Genomic DNA, 15,459 nt, shown 5'->3' with positions numbered 1-15,459 from the left:
ATTTCAATGGCCCAAACTGACTGTCAAACATTAGATTTCTCTCCCTTATTCCCTTTCTCAGCTATTTTAGCATCGCTTTCAGGTCATGTTTTGTTCTACCCTTCAGCTGCAGAGCCTGGGCCCACAGAAAAGTTACCATGTTATCATGCAGACCATTTACCATCCAAAACCAGTGCTGCAGTGGCTGCCTATGTGCATGTCCACCTGATACAGCAATATATGTAAGGGCCATATTTCCTATGCTTTCTTTTCCTTCTTCCTAGTCACTGTCCATGAGAACTCACTTGTTTTTCCACACATAAAACTTATGCACATATACATGGCAGAAAAACTGGGACAAAACTAAAATCTTATTAATTATTATAACTTGTCCAGCTGCTAATGAGAAGTTATGATTTCTGTAAATCGCTCAGTATGTCAGAGCTGCCACCTGCAGACACACACATCAGCCAGGAGCAAAGCACACAGACCCATTTTTCAATGAAAATCTTCACGGAGAGGTGTTGAGTGTCTGAGTTATTTGCTTCATCACAGATGGCCAGCTACTCCTCATGTCAGCTATTTATGCCCCAGGCATACCCTCCTGTGACTGGCCCTTCGCAACACATTTCTTTTCAAAGTTTGACTTGTTGGCTTTACCCTTCAAAGTAAAAAAAAATCTCTGACAATAAAAGTCTTTCCTTGTTTAAACAGGGAAGTTTACTTGAGAGAAGTGTTGTCCAGTCCCATCTTGTATATGACTGGCATCTTTCCACGATGGCCTAAAAGGCCTCACAGAGACAAACCCCATATTACCATATTATTAACTATAAGGAAAATGGTAGCTACTTTCAAAATTCAACAGCTTTGTGGCATGTCACAGGCACTCAAATAAACCATTTGGTTTTTGGAGGTTAGTACACTGCAAATTCTTCACTGAATGCTAAGCTCAGTGTTTAGCCTGACAGTTGGGAAAGTGTGAAGCAGTCAATCAGTAGCCCCTCATTCTTTCAACAGAGCACTCAGAAACAAAAATTAATAATGGTGGGTTCTTGTTTACAAAATGTTCTGTCAGAGCAAAAAGCATTTGAGTGGTTACATGGGAGCACTGTGATTTTAGTCTGTCAATGGCAGAATAGAAATTGTAGTGTATGACCAATCCGAGATAATGTGAATAATTATATGCAATTAGCACTGAGATGATGAATAATACAAAGCAACAAAAAAATTAAACAACTTTGAACACAGAGAAACTTATAATGAATGAAGCCTCTTTCTGTAGGTTTCATTAACAGCAGAAACTATGTCAAAATCAGTCTTTTGTTGAACACATCTCTTTTGCTCAAATGAAGTCGAACACTCTCTTTAAGTTACATCACACAACCACGTTTCAGTCTTGCTTCTGTTACCATGGCAAGGCACCTTTTTCCCAGGTAATGCAGAACAGCAAATTAGAATAGGGCAGCAGAATCCCATAGTAACTTATTTATTTGCCTATCTTGCATAATATGGCACAATGGCCAAATAAATAAGTTACTGTGAGGTTTCAGACCTATGGGTCTTTCTGTTTTACTTCCTACCATTCAACTAAAGTTTTTCTAGAGCTGCTTATTTCTTCTTTTGAGCTTTTCAGACTTTGAATGGTATTTTGTTATATTGTAGAGGCAACAGCAGGAGGCTCTAATCTAAGCTAAGAGAGTCTCAGCAGTTTCATGCCCCTACACTGTTTGCTCATGATAAGCTGTGTTGCAGCCACATGCCTCCATGTAAGCAATAAATATTTGAGAGGGTCTATTTAAAACCAAATGAACCAAACTAAATCAATCAGCGAAGTCAGACTTTACAACTCCTTCCATAATATTTTTTTACTGCAGTGTCATAGGATTTAAAGATTCACATGGGGAATCAAAATACAGGAATATTTACTATGGATAAGAGATGAGAAGGAAGCCAGAAGTGCCATCTTTCAGACAGCAAGCAAGATAACCATCACTTGAGAATGATGAAGGTGGCAGTTTGCTATGAAGTCATCTATCCGTCCTGGACTCTTCTCTAATGTTTGTGTGATTGACACTAAAATCAGAATGGTTCCTACACAAACAGGCAATTATGATGTGAAAATGATGCTTTATCTGTTTGACTGTTAAACAGATGATCCCATTTTGTTCTAGTGGCCAAAGATCAAAATTAGCCTTAGGATGCACAAAAAAAGGGGTTTCATTGTTTTCAAGGGGTTTTTTTCCCTTAGTCTTTTCCCCTGTCTTTTAAATTGTCACATAAATTAAAGAAGCTTTTAAATTGTCACATAAATTTTACTTATTTAGACAGCAAGCATGTCTTCTTGACATCTAATTCTAAATCTCATAAATGTCCTTTAAAAGTAGCAATACATCAACATAATTAAAAATCAAAATTGAGATTTATAATCCCTTATGACTAAAGGCATAACTTCACTCTCATATTGACTTTTCACTATACAATACCTTCTCCTCTTCCAGTTTCTCCTGCTAACAGGAAATAAAATTTCAATTTTCCTGCTGTTTTGCTACAAACCAAGGATTCAATAGACACTTTTAACTCACTGACCTTCTCACTGCAAACCAATCTCCCTACTGATCCTGGGACTAGAGATTCAGGAAGAAGTGGATTTGGTTGATTGTTTTTTCTTTTTATTAAGTAAGTAAAACTGCAGGACAGGAGAAATGCTGAAAAAATAGTTTTACTTGCTGAAATACATTTTCAAGCAGACTAAAAAATTATTGAGACTTTTATGTTGTTGTTGTTATCCTATAGATGGATTTTTTTAATGACTTACAAAGAACAAAGTCTTCTAAGGATTATCATATTAAATTATCATAAAACTCCAGGGCGAAATTCATCCAAATTTAACTTCAGTGGAGTAATGCAAAGTAATTGCTTCCATGGAATTAAGAATTACTATTCACCTCATTTCTATAGATTACCTTTAATGCTCATGAACTCCTAAGACAAAAATAGCCTGACTTCACCCCGTTCCTGAGAATCACAGAGGAGGATTTCAGATTTGGCTCTTATAAAACCATGCTGTTAAGTTCTTCCCACGCAAATAGCACTGATAATGATGAGACCAAAGGGCCTTTTTGGGGGCCACATTCTGTATGTACAGAGACATGATGGAAGGGAGCAGCCTGTGTCTTTAGAGGTATCAGTGCTGACCTGAAGACTGTTGCCCAGGCTGCCACAAAGCAGTGTGGAATCTCTCTTCAAGGTAAGGAGCTCATGAAGGTGGTTTGGACCGAGGTCCACTGACTGTAAAAGTCACTTTCATGCAACTGTAATGAAAAGGATCATGGTCAAGCCATTGTTTAAAGTCTGAGGAATCTGAGAGAAATGAAAAAATCAAAATGCAGACTTCATTGCCATGTTTTGGTACCTTAAAAGCTGCATTTCTGATAGTTCAAAGTGCACCACAGTTCAGTGTAAACATACACCTAGGCCAGGTGCATTCCAACTGAACAGAATGTCACTGGAGCTCATTCTTGGTCCCCTTCAGAGAGGCATGCCTACATTGCCCACAGCAAGCAGGACTGAAGCAACTATGTTGTTCACAAGAAGGCAGATGGGCTTATTTCTAGGGGAAGGACCCTCTGGAAATACAGGAACATTGGAGTGACCATGGTGGGTGGTCCAGATCTCCTAACACAGAGCCAAGGGAATCTAAGACAATGCAATAAAACCTGGAGTTAGAAGGTACCACTGTTCAACATGGAAAGTAAATAAGAAGGCATGCTGACAGGCAGGCATAGGTACACTGATCAAAAAATTCTGTTTGATTGCAGCACTATGCTGCAATCAAACAGAAATGCTCAGTCCAAAATAGAGTGGACATCTCTTTCCCAGAGTAAATGGCCCTGCTTAACACAAGAACACTCTCTTAAAGGTCATTTTAGAGAGTGAGAAAAATCCCCTGTTCTATTAAATAGATTCTTTGGAAAGTCTTGTCTCAGTATACATTTGAAAAATTTAGAGAACCTGAGAATCTTATCCTGAAAGATAATTCAGCAATTTAAGTTAAGTAGACACATTAAAACAAACCATACAGACGTGCCAATTTAGTGAATCACTTTATAGGAAAAAAAAATTTGGTGTCCTCTCTTTTTTAATCATCAGTAGTTTTCTTTGCAAGCAAAAGAACAATTTACATTGAAAGCTAATTCTCATTCTAATGAAACTAATCAAACAACTTGTGACTCTCCAAAAGCATATCCATGTTTTTGTCTGTGTTCTGTTGGGTAGTCCCAATGATTTAAGGGTGCTTGCTCATACAGAGTGGTCATACAGGTCACATCAGTATTTGAACTGCATCTGATGTATATTGGTTAAAATACATGCTAAGGAGAGACTGATAAGTTGAATCTTCCTGGCAAAAAAAAAAAAAAAAAAAAAATCAATATTGGAAAAGCAAGAGGCAAAGATCAACAAGAAAAAATTTTGGAAGATCCTTACCTGAACCCTAATAAACTGCTATTGAAGATTAGATATACATTTGTCTGAAAGGAAGTATGGGTATGGGTATGGCTATTTAATTGTACCTCTGTTCCTGAATCACGCACAGTGACTCCAGTTTACTCAACACTAACAGTGTTAGCAAAAGACTTGGAGTTACTCCCTGTGGTCACAGGAAGGTGAGCTCCCACATGCCCCAGTATTTGTCATCTCTGGCACTTGAGACCAGAGATGACTGCCAGACTGGTGCAGAGGTTCACAGAAGTTGTGCATCACTGGTAAACGAATTCATATCACTCACTGAAAAATAATAGGAAGAAGTTAAGCCAGAATGGTGAAAGCTGGTCCATAAGAATACAAATGTGGATTTTGTTCAAGTGCCAGGATAGTAAAGAGGAGAGTAAATAGCACTGGCAAACACAGTTATAGCAAGATATAGATGTGAATTCACAAAGGAAAAACCTTGTCTTCTGATGCAGTCAGTCCTCCCCTTCTCTTGCCTTGCCTTCCCCCCATCCTCACATATATAGTGTACTCACCATGCTCTTTCAGAATAGGACATCAACTCATCCCTTCGCATACTGAACGGAAGAACTTTTACAAGATTTGTTTCTGTCAGTAAAAATTCTTAGTCAACACAAAAAATCCTCAAATACTCAAAAAAATTCTAAAGGATTTATAGGACTGTTTTGGTCAAGCTGATAATTTGATTACTTTTTTTATATTTGGAAAGCATAGCTATAATGATTTCCAGTTCTCACTCTGACAGAAACACTTTCAGATGCACATTAAAAATTTGATTGGGTTGGCTGTAGAATTCTATGCCATACTTATGATGTGCGTAAGAAAGAGGCACAATAAAACTCATCCAGCTAGCCTGGATCTCCTTTGCTTAGGTCAGGGAACTTACCTAAGTGTCCCAAACTTCCTTTCTTCCCAAGACAAACACATTTCTTCTAACTGAGATGCAGGGGCGTGGGACAGATTTCAGCCCTGCTCATCAAACCAGAGATGTCACCAGCACCGCCAGAACTGTGGGGACCCCCCAGGACTGCATCTCCCACAGGACGTGATTTTCCTGATTTGTAGCCACACAACAAAGGTCTCCAGCATTGGGTTCCAGATATTGTACTAGCACTCTACTTCACAACTGCAGTTTAAGCCTTGCTTAATGAAGACACTGCTGGGTAGCACTTCGAGGTCTGTGCTCTGCAGGAATTTGGATTAGGTACAGCACTTCTGTCTCACTTCAGGTCCTGTCAAGCCACCTCTAAAGATGCTCAAAACTACCCAAAAAAGTTGACAGTCCATCCTGGCTGCCTTGCTTTCACTGTGGTTGCTGCTGGTTCAAAGCTTTCAAAGTCCACCTGAAATATTTTGGGGTCTACAAATTATTTCTAAGTGCTTACAAATAGAATTGCTGATACTGTATCTGCCACAACAGGAAAGATTAACACCCCTGCCCAGCAACCTGCACCTTTCCTGGCGTGGGAGAGGATGAATGAGAAGCACACACTCCTTGTCCATTTGATGTGTGGTGTGTCATCTGTCAGAGTTGTGCTATATTGTGCCTTTTTAGTGTTTGCAGCCTCAGCCGTAGGGATTCTCTCTCTGTATTTATGATGCATTTTTCTGAAAGAGGTATATATAGAGTGGGATGTGAAAACTACTTTATCTCTGTGTGTTTTCTGACACCAAGTAGAGAAGAAAAGCCAATTGTCTGATCTTGGAAACACAGCAAAATTGGCCCGTGGTGGCTATTAACACTGAGATTAATTTAGAAATCTGGTGATCCATGACCCCTCCATGGCAATTACAACTGCCCTGATGTTTCATTAAGGTTTTGCTTCTTTGTGTCAGTAGGAGAAATATTGACTTAACATCTGTCCTGCAAGGAAATAAAAATTAATTTTGATTTGCAGAAAAAACATTCTGTTTGTTTTTATTCTTACCTTCCCTGCATGGGCACAGGAGTGAAATCCTTCCCAAGTGCAATGCAGCCATCCTCCCTTATTACTGATTTTTCACACAGGGTCTGTGGCTCTCCAAGGCTTGCTACCATGCCATGGTACTCTTTAAATAACTGCAGCTCATTGCAACTTCTAGACACTGGTTTGGCTGCCACCTTTGCAGATAAAATGGTTTGATGTGATGATGTCTGATTCAGCTCCATCTCTACAGTTGTCTAGAAACTGTACTGTAATCTTTGTTATCCAAGTACATCTGTCCCCGGTGGGTGGTCTCCTAAAAAAATGAAAAGAAATATACTTGGATTAAATTGAATGGGCTCAATGTTTACTGCAGTACAAGCATGTTAAAAATGCCAATCAGATTTTTGAGTGCATTTTTGGGTATTTCCCTTGTTCATTTATTTACACCAGGAACAATTCCAATGTTTTAAATGTCTTTGCAACTTCAAAATTAGCCACTATAAGCACAGAATTAGATAAATAGATAGATCATCTACTTCATCCATGTCTACTATTATTTTCTCCCACAAATCTCCCAATGACTTGCACTGACTTATCCCATAAAATAAGCCAAAATCATCTTTGTATTAGTGGCACAAGAGTCATTGATGCAGAACATCTTCCCAGCTAACAAGAGCACTGCTTCACCACCACCACCACACATCTCTCCAGCAGCTGTGGTGGCAGCAGCCTCATGGAAGCCATCGCTCTCCACCAGCCCTTGTGCTCCCTCAGAAAGCCCTGACCTGCAGCAGATCCACCACGGATGATAGACCCTCATTAATCAGAGCAGGCACGTGAGTTTTATGAAGACAGTGTGCCATTCCAGCAGTTGCCAGAGGCTTTTATGAAATGGGAATCAAACCTTGATGAAAATGAGGTTTTATTATATGATTATTAATGGTGATTATAACAAAAAATAGTGCATAACAGTCAAAAAGCTTTTATGTTCTCATCATTAAAATTCAATCTGAAAAGTTATAAAAATCACTTCAGAATCCCACAAAGTGCTCAACTCAGACATGACGACTGAATTAAAGATCAGCCTGTCTTTAACACATGCTGTGGAGTTTAATCATGGGAATACTTCAGCATAAAGTGCCAAAGCCACTGCAGAGGACAGCAAGAGCTCGGGAAACAGGCCTGTCAGTCTCCAACATCCTTCAGGTGGGAGAACACAGCCTTGTCAGAGCACATACCTGCTCCTCCCTGCAGAGATCTCAGCGCAGGACACTTAGGTACTCCTGCAGGGCTGTGAGCCAAAAATAGCACAATAATAGGCTCTGCTTCAGTCCCAGTGGGAGGAATCACTTGAAACTAAAATGACAAACAGCTAATTATGATTTCATGCAGGTTTGAGCTCTCCTGGCCTTACAGATTAGATGGGAATGGAAGTTACTGAAAAAAAAAAAAAAGACTGCATATACAAGCCCCCACAAACACAGGCAAAGGTAGGCTTGCTAAGCAAACCTAAATCAGAAATTTCCCAGGTGGCAAAACCTTCCTCAGTTCTGTATTTCTACTTTTTTCTATTTTCAATGCCCTTAGTTCTCAACTCCTAATATTTTTCACCGGTTCTTATGAGCAGATTGACAACCTTGACTTTTCCCATCATTGCACAGTAGCTGGAGTACCATGTCCAGTCCTGGTCCCCAGAATTCAAAAACGATGCACAGACTAAACAAGTCCAAAGGAGGGCCACAAAGATGATCAAAGAGCTGGAGAATCTGACCTGTGAGAAAAGACTATAAGATTTAAGCATTTTCCTTCCTCAGGAAGAGAAGGCTCAAGGGGGACCTCGTAGTTTCAGTAGTTAAAAGGTGAATACAAAAAAGACAGGCTCTCTCTTCACAAGCAGTTACACAAAGCAGAAAAGAGGCAATGGATATGAGTTGCATGAAAAAGATCGACATAAATAAACCTTTTCTTAATTGTGCTTTATTGGTTTTCTTGGAAGGGAGAAAAATGAAAGATAAGGTAGGGAGAGGGCTCTCATATTTAGACATGGCTAGCATACACCAAAAAAACACTAAAGACACTTCAATTTTCAATGGCTTATACCTCTCCTCTAGATATTTCCACAAAGGGATGCCTGATGTAAGGAGCACAAACCTGGATGAAGTAAAACCAAACATGCTGTCAGTGAGTTGGTCCAGGGCTTCTCCATAGCCTGAAAATAACAGAGCTTTTGTGATCACAGACAAAATCCTGAGTGAAAGTCCTGGAAAGCCAGGTTTGCCACACATGCATGAAATCTAAACCTGGGAGGTGTTGGGAGGGCAAACACACACCACGGAGAGGCCACCACTGCCCCACCAACACTTTACTGTCACCTCTGGCAGCCTGCTGCCCTACCAGGCAGCAGGTTTGCCTGTCCTAAAATTTCAAACTGTCTTCCTTCCAAAAAATAACTTTGAAATGCAAATACTTCCAATTCCAACAAGAGGAGATAATTGCTTTTGTCTTCAATCTCACTTTATATATTTATATACTGGTTTTATTAAGATATTCTGCAAATCATAATAGAGACATCTGCCTATTTATTCCATTTTTCATAACATTTGGTTGGTCTGAGTTCCTACTTTAAAAATACACAGATTTTGAAATTATGTCATGCTGTGGAAATGCTAAACCTACAGCAACTCAGGCTGTACTAGTTTATACAAGACAAAAATCTGAACACAACCTCTGAAATTGACCTTCTCTGACCCTCCAAATGGGATTTTTTTATCTTGACATGAACAGGGAACAAATCAGACAGGCTCTTGTATGTACAAAAGCCTTAGCTTGAAAGACATTTATTTTCAGAATTAACGTCAATGAAAAAATAAAAGAATGTCAAGGACGAGAGGCTTGAGAGAAAATGGGATGTCTAGTTAAAAAACCATAAACTGCTTTATTGTACATTCACAGAAGCTTTGCAAAAAAAAAAAAAAAAAAAAAAAAAAAAAAAAAAAAAAAGTAACACAGCATCATTTCTCCAGAAGAGGCAGGCATGATTGTGAATGCCTATGTGGCTAAAACATTGCTAAGGCAACTATCTCCATGGTATCTAAGCTTCTAAGACATCAGTGCATCCCAGAAATTCTCGATCACATTTCCCTTCCCTGTAGTTACATTTTTATCTCTTCTCTTCTCTTCTCTTCTCTTCTCTTCTCTTCTCTTCTCTTCTCTTCTCTTCTCTTCTCTTCTCTTCTCTTCTCTTCTCTTCTCTTCTCTTCTCTCTTCTCCTCTCTCCTCTCCTCTCCTCTTCTCTTCTCTTCTCTTCTCTTCTCTTCTCTTCTCTTCTCTTCTCTTCTCTTCTCTTCTCTTCTCTTCTCTTCTCTTCTCTTCTCACCTTGCAATGCCTTCATCAGCAATGAGACATAGGTCTTATGGTTCATGTGAAGGTAAGGAGATATTTTAGACAAGAAAAGTTTATTTTGAGTACATTCTGGAGCTATGCACCAGCAAGAGTTTTTTAGCCACTACTAGAAACTGGTCCATCAACCACTCATCCTTTGTTTGGCTAATACAGTGATAATAAATAAATTAAATAAATAAAAGACCTAATAGAGTATTTAAACCATATTTGTCACCCCTTTTCAGCCCTTTCATCCAAGCAGCTGAACATCCACTCTAAAAGTACTAGTGGAGAAGAAATTTTTTAGGTGCAAATAAGATCAACAAGTTATGTTATTTGATTTAAGAGGCTTTTTGCATTTAAAAATCAAGAATTTAATCTTAGGGTCCACAAGGCTATGAAATATCATATCTGCTCAAGGTAATGCCCAGAAATAATGTTTCCTGTCTTGCTTATGCTATTATTTATCAAAACGTTTTTCCACCAAGACTGGAAAAAAATTTCTTCTGCACTGTCACCTTCCCATTATCAGGCAGAAACTGAAATTCTAAAAAGTTACTAGTTGAGGAGGGATGCATATATTCTATATATACATTCCCCTCCACACATGCGTTTCCCAACAGCTTCCCCACAAGTCAGACAGCTGATGTTGTCCCTGCTGTGGCAAAGACACCTGCAAGTGTTCACAGCATCATGGAGGAGAGTTGCTGCTCTCAGCCTGAGGCCCACAGAAACAGAGTAAGTCTTCAGTACTGCAGCTCAGAATTCCTCCCACCACAGGCTCATCCTCACATGGCTGTTGATGCATATAATCCTGGCCCTGCCATCCTGGGGACAGGGAGATGAAATCTCACCTGAAAACATACCCCTAGAGTTACAATCTAAAATCACAAACACACACACACTTCCACAATGCCATTGCCAAAACATTATATTTATTTATTTTGAGTAAATTAAAGATACTGCAGTATCTAATGTTGCCTTGTGCAAACAAGAACTCTTGGTATTTAATTGGTGCGTTTTCTCGTATAAACTGGAAGTGTTTCTAGCTGTACGAAGGCAGGAAGGCTGGTTTGGATGCACAGAGTGTAAGAAATCCCTTTGACATCTAGGATTTCGCAGTATGTTCCAGTGCTGCTGTTCTCCACAAACCCCTGCCTATCCTACATATATGATCCCCATTATCTCGTAGGGTGATGTTAGCGATTGCGGAGAAAAAAGTTGTGCAGAGCAGACCTCTCGCATGACTGGGAAGATGACAGAACATGGTGTACAGAGCGGGGCTGCAGACAGCCCCTAGCAGATCATCACCACTGACTTGTCCATGGTTTTGGGCTTGTCTTTTTTTGCCACCCACAAGTGGCAAGAGGAGTGCTGGGGTAAACCTTTCTCATTATGCACCAAACATAGAAATAAGACTCCATTATGTTCTTGTCTAAGATTCCTGCCTAAGACTTCCCACTTTTGTTCCCCATGATTTCATGGCCCAGGGCTGCAGGGAGGGCTATCTAGCAGGTGGAAGCAGGGTGATGGGTTATAAGAGGCTTTGTCTCCATCAGTCTGCCCGATAAGAAATGGTTTCAAACTTCCCCCAGGAGAGCTGTTCCCAGCTGGTGGCTCCCAGGCACACCCAATGCTTAAGCCCCGTTACCTTATATTCGCTCTCCCATTGGGTTTTAAAGTGTTTCAAATACCACACTTGCAAACTGGCAGAACTTAACAGCTTTCAGCAAGTTGCTGCATTTCCTTAGTCAAAAGGAGGGTGTTTGCCTGACAGCAGTTCATTTTCCTAATCCATGTACTAGAAGGTGAGACCTACTGATGTGGGGCAGCATGGAGCCATTCCCTGTGACCTCACATTCCATGCTGTTGTTCTGGGACGGACATTCACGTGTCCAGGAATGTGAAAAAGGAACCCAGCTGCAGCACCTTGAGAACTTCAGCGGAAGGCCCTAGATCTCAGGGCAAGATGGTCTTTGCTGCACTTTAGTGCCTTCCTGTAGCTGGGAGGCAGCCTGTGCTGGCACAAGGCTCTTAGGGATGTCCCAGCAAAAGCAGGCCTTACTGATGAGACCCTGCTGCTCAGACCCAGCTGCTCAGACCCAGCAGCTCAGACCTTACTGCCGTGTTAGGGCAGCAGCCCCTGGTGCACACAAGAGGCCTTGGCTTCATTAGGGCCTGGGCTGCTCACAGGGCTGACGGGGATCCAGCACCACAGCTCCACCAGAGGACACTCCCTGAAATAGGACACAGGAGAAATCTTGCTGTGCTCAGGGCCAAACTTGGCCTCTGCAAAGGCCGAAGTCCCCAGTCTCCCGATTCTGCTGTAATCCAGCAGCTGCTGAGCCTGGAGACATGGCATTGCCTTCTGGGGACCGGCATTGCCTAGACTCCCACAGAATTCAGGGAGGCATGGGAGTGGAGGCCTTGCAGGATGGAGGTTCCTCACTGCAGTGAGGTGGTAGCTGGGTAGAGAGCCCTGAGGAGAGAAGGGCGTTTGTAAATTGGGATGGGAGCTAGAACAAGTGGGTCTGCACCAGAGGGGCAGTGAGGGAAGCTGAGGGCTTTGACAGAGTGCATGGATGGAGTTCGGGGGCTTATTGTACAGACATGATTCAAACAGCTTAAGAGGGGAGACAACTGGCAAGAAGAAAAACAAACAAACAAACACAAAAACCCAAAAAACAAAACAAACAAACAAACAAAAAAACCCACACCAGAAAAAACCAAAAACAAAATCAAAAACCCACATAACGTTGAGGCTAAACCTTCCGCAAGCCATACGCGGGCACAGGCTGCCGCCTGCCGGCTGCCCGATCACAGGCCACAAACCGGTTTTCCCCGGAAAAAAAAAAAAAAAAAAAAAAAAAAAAAAAAAAAAAAAAAACACCACCTCCTTACAAGCTAGTCCAGTTTTTAAAGCCGGCTGTCAGAGGAGTGTCAGAGCTCCCGGGCCAGGGAGTGGCTGCAGCACCCGCCTGACGATACCTGGGTAAAACATCTGTAATCAGCCAGCCGGAGCTGCTGCTGCAGGCATGGGAATGTTCTGGCACAGCATCCCTTCATGGGCAGGTGCAATGGGAAACAGGTTGCCTGTATCCTACAGGGAACTGACAGCAGTGGCTCACACACAAGCTACTGCAAACAGGCCAGCCAGACCTTAAGAATTTCAGAGCTGGATAGTTTAGGTTGGAAAGGACTTGAAGAACATCTAGTTCCAACCCCATCTCATGGTAAGGGGCACCTTCCACTAGACCAGGTTGCTCAAAGCCTCATCCACCCTGGCCTGGAATATTGCCAGGGATGGGGCACCCACAGCTTCTTTTGGCAACCTGTTCCAGTGACTCATAGTAAAGAATTTCTTCCTCATATCTAATCTAAACCAACTCTCAGTTTGGAGCCATTCCCCCTAGTTCTATCTCTACATGTCCTAGTACAATGTCCCTCTCCAGCTCCCTTGTAGCTCCTTTGGGTGCTGGAAATTGCTATTAGGTCTCCTCAGAGCCAGGTGGAGCAATCCCAGCTCTCTCAGCCTGTCCCCATCGGAGCTGTGCTTCAGCCCTCCAGCTCCACAGAGCATCTCCGTGGCCCTTCTCTAGGGTCCATCCAGCAGGTCCATGTCCTTCTTATGCTGGAGGCCCCAGAACTGGACACCGTGCTCCAGGTGATTTTTTACTTTTTAAGGACTCTCTTCTGGTTCAACAGAAGATGGTAGAGATTACCACCATCAGTGATCATCCTATTCAAAGATTAATTTCCCCATTTAGGCCCTATGCAAAAAATCGCCATAAATTAGGAATTTTTAGGGTTGTTTTGGGGATTTTTTTGTTTGTTTGATTGTTTGTTTGTTTTTTAAAGAAAATCCTCTGTCCCTGAGTGTCTCTGCTCCAATGACCAGGTCTTGTTCAGTTTTTAGTTTAAAGAAGTGATTTGGGGAGTCCTTTCAAAGAAGCCTTTGCTGAAGGAAGAATGTAAGGGAAGAGCTAACAGCCTGGACTTCAAGAGCAGGGAACACTGTAGGAATAATGACAATCAAACAAGAAAAAAAAAAAATCCAGATAAAACAGTAATTTCCTTTTTCCTTTCTTATTACATCTGCCAAACAGGTCACTACAAAACCCATTCATATAAATAGACTTTTAAAGTGTCTAATCAGATACAGATAAACAAATTGAAATACATTCTAAGGTTATCCTCCCTTCCACCACCACCTTTACTCCTAGGTCCCTGTAGAGCCCATGGAGGGAGACAAGCACTGATCACCCAGCCTCCATCCATCTGGCCTGAGGCAGTGTCAGTGCACCATGCTTTAGGGTATTCCACCTGACCAATGAAAGACCTGGAGGTTTTGAGGAGATGTCTGTTGTAAAGACTTCTCAGCTTTGGGGACATGATTTCCAGAAATGTCACTAGCATAGCTGGAGTCAGTGGGAGCTTAAAACCTGTAGCACCAAGTAAACCAGTTACAGAGAGCAGCTCAGGGGCATGGTCCTTTGAAGGTTTACTGAATGCTGTCACATCACTAAGCCAGTGCATACGCTGGTAAGCTGAGCCAGTAAAGGGTGGGGGAGGGCAAACATCATCGTTAACAAGCCACTGAAGTTCTGCCATAGCTATTCAAGTGTGGTAGTTGCATCATCTGTGTACAGGATCTGTGAGGCACCTTCACTGGCACTAAAATGTTGCCCACAACTTAAGACAAACAGGAGAGAAAAGCAGCTGAATACTGTAAATTACAGTTTATGGGCTGAGAGATTCAGGGGGCTGTGTTAGAAGTATCAGCTGTGTCAGGAGGAGAACGGCATAACTTTGAAATTGACTTTTTTGGATTTAGGTTTTGCTTTGGGAATAAAAAGGAAGAGACACAGATATTAGAGGTCACTTGCAAAATATAGCTGGGGACTCTACAGGATTTCCAGGTTACTCTGACTAAAAGATGCTTAGAAATCAGGGTTATGAAAGGAAAAAGCCTCAGTCTACTTCCTATCATAACCCAAGTGTAAACCCAGGGAAGGTTTTTTTCTCTCCTTAAGCTATGCTTTTTATGTTATAAAGTTAATGTTTCTGTATTCTCTTAAAAATGAGATAAATATACCATATCTCAATAAAGATAAATAGCCTGCTAAGGTGTCCAGGGCAGGCCTTTCATGGCACTTCTGTACAAGAATGTGAAATTAGTCACACTTATGAGTTAGACTTCAGCACTCAGACTCTGCTAGAGGACTTCTGAGAGCTTTATACTACTTCTCTTTTGCCCTTCATAAACTTTCCTTGCATGGTCATGGGAGGACAATAAGATCTCACATTCTTAGCTCACTTTGAAGAGCTTCTGTGGGTTACTGCCAAGGTCTGAAGGTAGAGACAGACAAGAAATGCCCAACCCTGCAGCCTCTGTGAGGGTCTTCAGTCTCTGAAATCTTTCAGTTCTTTGAAATCGTCAATCTCTTCCAACAGGTCTTTATTGATTAATACAGACTGATGATGTTATTTTATTTTAGGCATGTCAGACTAAGTATATAGCAGTGTTCTATGCTGTTATTTGGTGCATATGAAGGTATTCATACCGTTCTTTTTTTAGTTTTGAGCAAGACAGCAAGAAGAGGTTGATTAGCTGACACTAAATTTTGAAATTGTTAAAACCAGTTTATGCTGGTTACTTTCTGCTTTGTTTCAGAAATAAAA

At 41.3% G+C, this 15,459-nt stretch overlaps 1 protein-coding gene across 1 annotated transcript in view; it reads right to left on the bottom strand.

The window, feature by feature from the left end:
* Positions 1-15,459, bottom strand: part of OCA2 (OCA2 melanosomal transmembrane protein) — a 186,672-nt gene that overhangs the window by 153,485 nt on the left and 17,728 nt on the right. The window contains 2 exon segments of the mRNA XM_059839443.1: positions 6,417-6,643; positions 6,646-6,708. Coding sequence (XP_059695426.1) covers positions 6,417-6,643; positions 6,646-6,708 — 290 coding nt within the window.

The sequence above is a fragment of the Haemorhous mexicanus genome, chromosome 2, assembly GCF_027477595.1.
Source record: "Haemorhous mexicanus isolate bHaeMex1 chromosome 2, bHaeMex1.pri, whole genome shotgun sequence".
In the NCBI taxonomy this organism is placed as follows: Eukaryota; Metazoa; Chordata; class Aves; order Passeriformes; family Fringillidae; genus Haemorhous; species Haemorhous mexicanus.
This window is presented reverse-complemented; position numbering and strand designations above follow the sequence as displayed.